The following is a 4139-nucleotide window of genomic DNA, read 5'->3' on the forward strand; positions in this document are numbered from 1 at the left end:
TTCTTCAAGACCAAATCCTTTGCTAAATAGTTTCATCTGTTCCTTGGAATATTTGGAGCTTTAAATTTGAATGGCCAATTTTGTTGTTTTCCAGGTTTTTGAATTATCATTCACATGTAAAATCTTAGTATTGCGTCGAATCTGTTACGGTATACTAATAAGTCAAACTGTGAAATCTCAGTAGTTTTCTCGATTTGTTTTTTTTTTTCATTTCCGCAATGGTTGCTTAAGAACAGCGTTTTGAGGATTTTCCTGTTCTGCTTTTTCTTCAGCTGCATGATTTCATTTAGAATATCACTTAAAAATATGGCTAAGCCGACTCAGCTCGTCACGCTGATTATTTTTATATATCTCCTATTTTGTTTTGAGTGTTAAAACCTCTTGATAACTTAATATATCCTATTCAGAGTATTATATCTTATATCTATTTCAATAGCAGACTTACCTCCGGGGCAGTAGTGGCAGATGATTGCCAAACAACCACAGACGCTTCTCACCGAACCATTTGTCCATAGACTCTGCGACCAAAATTGTGTTTGTAAAAAATGTCGTTGCAAAAGTTCTTTACAAATTAATAAAGAAAAAATCGCATTAAAAGTGTTAATAGCGTATAATTAAATTTTTATTGGATTGTTAAAATATTTATTTGTTTATGTAGAACTTTCACTTTACAACACTGTGCGGCAACATGACGTCGTAACAATAACAAGCCATGTTGTTGTCAAGCATTTTAAACTTTCACCATTTCCACACATACACACACATATACACACAAATGTCAAAAAATTTGCGAACAAAATGCATTGCTGCCAACTGCAGTTAACACAGCAAGTGTTATAAATATTTACATAAAATGCACAGGAGGAAATGTTTTAGCAATTTAAATTTAATTTTCTTATTTTAAACACATTTTCGCGTTTTTATTTGCAACTGAGCGGAAATTCGGTTTACGCAAGGGTTTCTCTTTGCGAAAAGCGTTTGAAAGGAAATGCGCACTGCACACGGTCTGCTGGCGCGGCAAGTGTTGGTGCGCTTGGTTGCATGCGGCGCGGCGCCTGGCAGCGCGTGAAGCGGTAGAAAAGCAAAAGTTTGTTTATACCACCGAACGACGGTGTGGACAGTGTGCACGCGAAGGGGCGCTTGTGCGGTAATAACAATAGACAAAGCGGCGGTTGCTGCTGGCAACACGACAGTTGGGCGCGGGKTTATTGTATAGCTGTTGTTACTTGGCATATTTTTGTTCTTGTTGGTTGATTTTTGTATCAAAAATAAATTTTTTATATATTCATAAATATTTGTAATGGTTTTAATATTTTTGTGAATATTATGTGCAAGGGTACTTGCAACTGTTAATGTGGTTTTTGTCGGCGGAAGTTTGGTATTATGTATAGTATTAAAAGTTTATAGCTGTGGAAATATTTTCGCTAAAATAATAAGTCTTTACTTCACGCTGATGACATCAGTTCTGCTTTGAAAACTTTTAAAATATCCCGTATTTAGAGAAGATAAAATTATAAATATGACGAGATGAAATTATTTTCACTTATTTATTTCGGGTGACCATTGATGGATTTTTAAGGTCAGGAATTCATCGAAACTGTGCGTGAATTCATCAAAAATCAGCCGAAATTATCATTGAAATTCATGGAAATGGAATTGAACATCTCCAAAACATCGATTTATCGCATTTTGACCGAACATTTGAGCTTACAAAAGGTGTGTCATCGATCGACGCTTCTGACCGATTATTTGACCAAAAATCACATTTTAACCATTAACCACTCCCCATATTCACCTGACATGGCATGGTGCGACTTCGTACTTTTCACAAAAATGCATTTGCCCACGCAAGGAAAGCGTTATGCAGACGTAGAGGCCATTCAAAAGGCTTGCAGCGGCATACTGGCGGCCATACCGGCTAACGAGCTAAAACACTCGTTCGACATAATTTTGGACCGTGCAAAAAGCTGTATTGAAGMAGAAGGAGACTATTTTGAATAAAATGAATTAATTTTGTCGAAAAAAATATTTGTTCAGTTTTTTATTTTAAGTCCTGTTTACTTTGAAATACATCCTATATGTATTTGAAACTAAAAATCCAGGTTAAAATATTTTCGGAGTTTTGGAAGTAAATTTAAAATAGCTGGTACTTCTAAGTACCTTTTGGGCCCTGGTTATGAAAATTTCAAACAAAGCCGACATTTTATTTTTATGTGATAACACGATTTATTAATATTATATATTGAAGCGGCAGGTAGCAGTTCATTCCATGTTATTTTGAAAAATATTATAGTTTTTTTTCATTACAATATTAATAAACGCTTTTGGTTTGGATTTAGAAAAATTGTCAATGCCAASCGAGATTTCCACTTCACTCAATTAACATGGAAATTAAAAGCTAAACTTATTGCCGTTTCATTCATCTATTTGCTGAAACTTACGTTAGTATGGTATAATCTAAAATAGTTATCTCCTCTTATACCTTTTTTTATCAGCAATTAAGTTTTTAGCATTTCCCTATCAGTTGGCACGATAGTACTACAAGCTAAAGCTTTTTGCTTTTTTTTTTTTCAAGAAGGCGAAGCAATAAAAAAAAACACTTTATTTTTTCCCAGTCATCTCCAGTCATAACACGACTCTTTTTTCCAAGACTAAAGCCTTTGTACTTGTCTTCCAACTTTTCATCTTTTTGTTGATAGATAGACATATTTTTTTCGCATTAGAACACCTGTAATATACGTACATCTAGAAAACCTGCAGTAGAGATGTTCTTATTTCCCAATGCATCTCCTATCACGTTTGGTATATGATGGTGGAATGTTGAGATTTAACTCAAAATCGGTGAATTGGTTTGAGACACTTTTCTTCAACTATGTTTTCAACACTTCTGATAGTAACAGCTAACCCCTTAAGTTGGGTTTGAAAATTTTCAGAAATCGATTTTTTTTGTTTGCTTTATTAAATTTTACAATACCGCTAGAATATAGTCCTAAATTTTAAAGTTCATCTGAGTAATAATTTCGGAGATACAGCCTTGAGAACTTGTGCACTCAAGGCTAGCTGCGCTAAGTGCCCTGTCTTTAAACGCGTTTTTCTCGAAAATATGTTTTTGAAGTCGGTGGATACCATTTCTCGAGTTATCAACCGATTTAGTTCATATTGTGTACACGTTTTTGAAATAATATTATCTAGTTATTGAACGAAAGAGTTTTTTCTTGTTTCATTACAACTTATTTTTCTGACCAAAAAATGCCGAAAATGACCAAACCAAACCAAAAATGAGTTTTTTTGTTCAAAGTCCGAGAAAAGAAGGACATTTTAATATTTTTTTGTTTCCAACGTTTAATAATGAGATTTAGATATGCATACAGAATATGCTTAGTTTTTTTTAATTTTATATGAACCAATAATAACTTATGCTGTCCACGGCGAGAGCACTTTTTTGAGAGACACCCAGGGAAATGCGGTCTCAACGGCGGAATTTTCAACATTTTTGTATCGAAGTTTCAGGAGAAATTGTTCGAATACGAGTATATATTTTTGATATATATATTTTAGTTTTCAAATTTAGGATTGCATGTATTAAAAAAAAAATCGTAAAAATACCTTTTTTTTTAACCTCTGAAACCCACCTAATCCCTTAAAGTAGCTTAGACAAAATAGGCAACAATAGGATGGGACGAGGGCTCACGTGTACTTTTCACAAGATTTTCTTTCGATTTCGGATACCTTTGGGCGTTAGGATTTATCTGAAGGTTATTATTGCTGTAAGCTTTGTTAGTGCTTTGCACTTTGCTATAGATTTTTTACTACTTCGTCAGTTATCAAGTCGGAACCAGAATTCTATTTAGGCTTTAATCTAATTTTGAGGAAATTTACTATTTCGTTATTTGTTGTTGGTTTTACTTTTACGTTGCGAAGCTTCTGGATGCACTAAGGAACTACGAAATAATGAAATGAAACCGAATGTTTTAGCTAATTTGTCTGAAAATTTCAGCTTTTTCTTCATSGCTTTCTGCCAAGATCCGTCGCCTTTCGAAGAAGAGGATTTAATGATATTCTAATATCTTTAACAGCTTTTCGAAGAGAGTAGTCCGTGTTTTGGTTTGCTGTGAGATATAAGTTAAAATGTTTTGATT

General features: G+C 33.8%; 1 protein-coding gene across 1 annotated transcript in view; it reads right to left on the bottom strand.

The window, feature by feature from the left end:
- The window catches only part of LOC108972321 (cyclin-dependent kinase-like 1), a 41738-nt gene extending 41225 nt beyond the window's left edge, over positions 1-513 (bottom strand). Inside the window, exon 1 of the mRNA XM_018938852.1 lies at positions 446-513. Coding sequence (XP_018794397.1) covers positions 446-513 — 68 coding nt within the window. The remainder of the gene's footprint in view (positions 1-445) is intronic.
- Between the last annotated feature and the right edge of the window lie 3626 nt (positions 514-4139).

This window comes from Bactrocera latifrons, unplaced genomic scaffold (genome assembly GCF_001853355.1).
Source record: "Bactrocera latifrons isolate USDA-ARS-PBARC rearing strain unplaced genomic scaffold, ASM185335v1 scaffold_391, whole genome shotgun sequence".
Lineage (NCBI taxonomy): Eukaryota > Metazoa > Arthropoda > Insecta > Diptera > Tephritidae > Bactrocera > Bactrocera latifrons.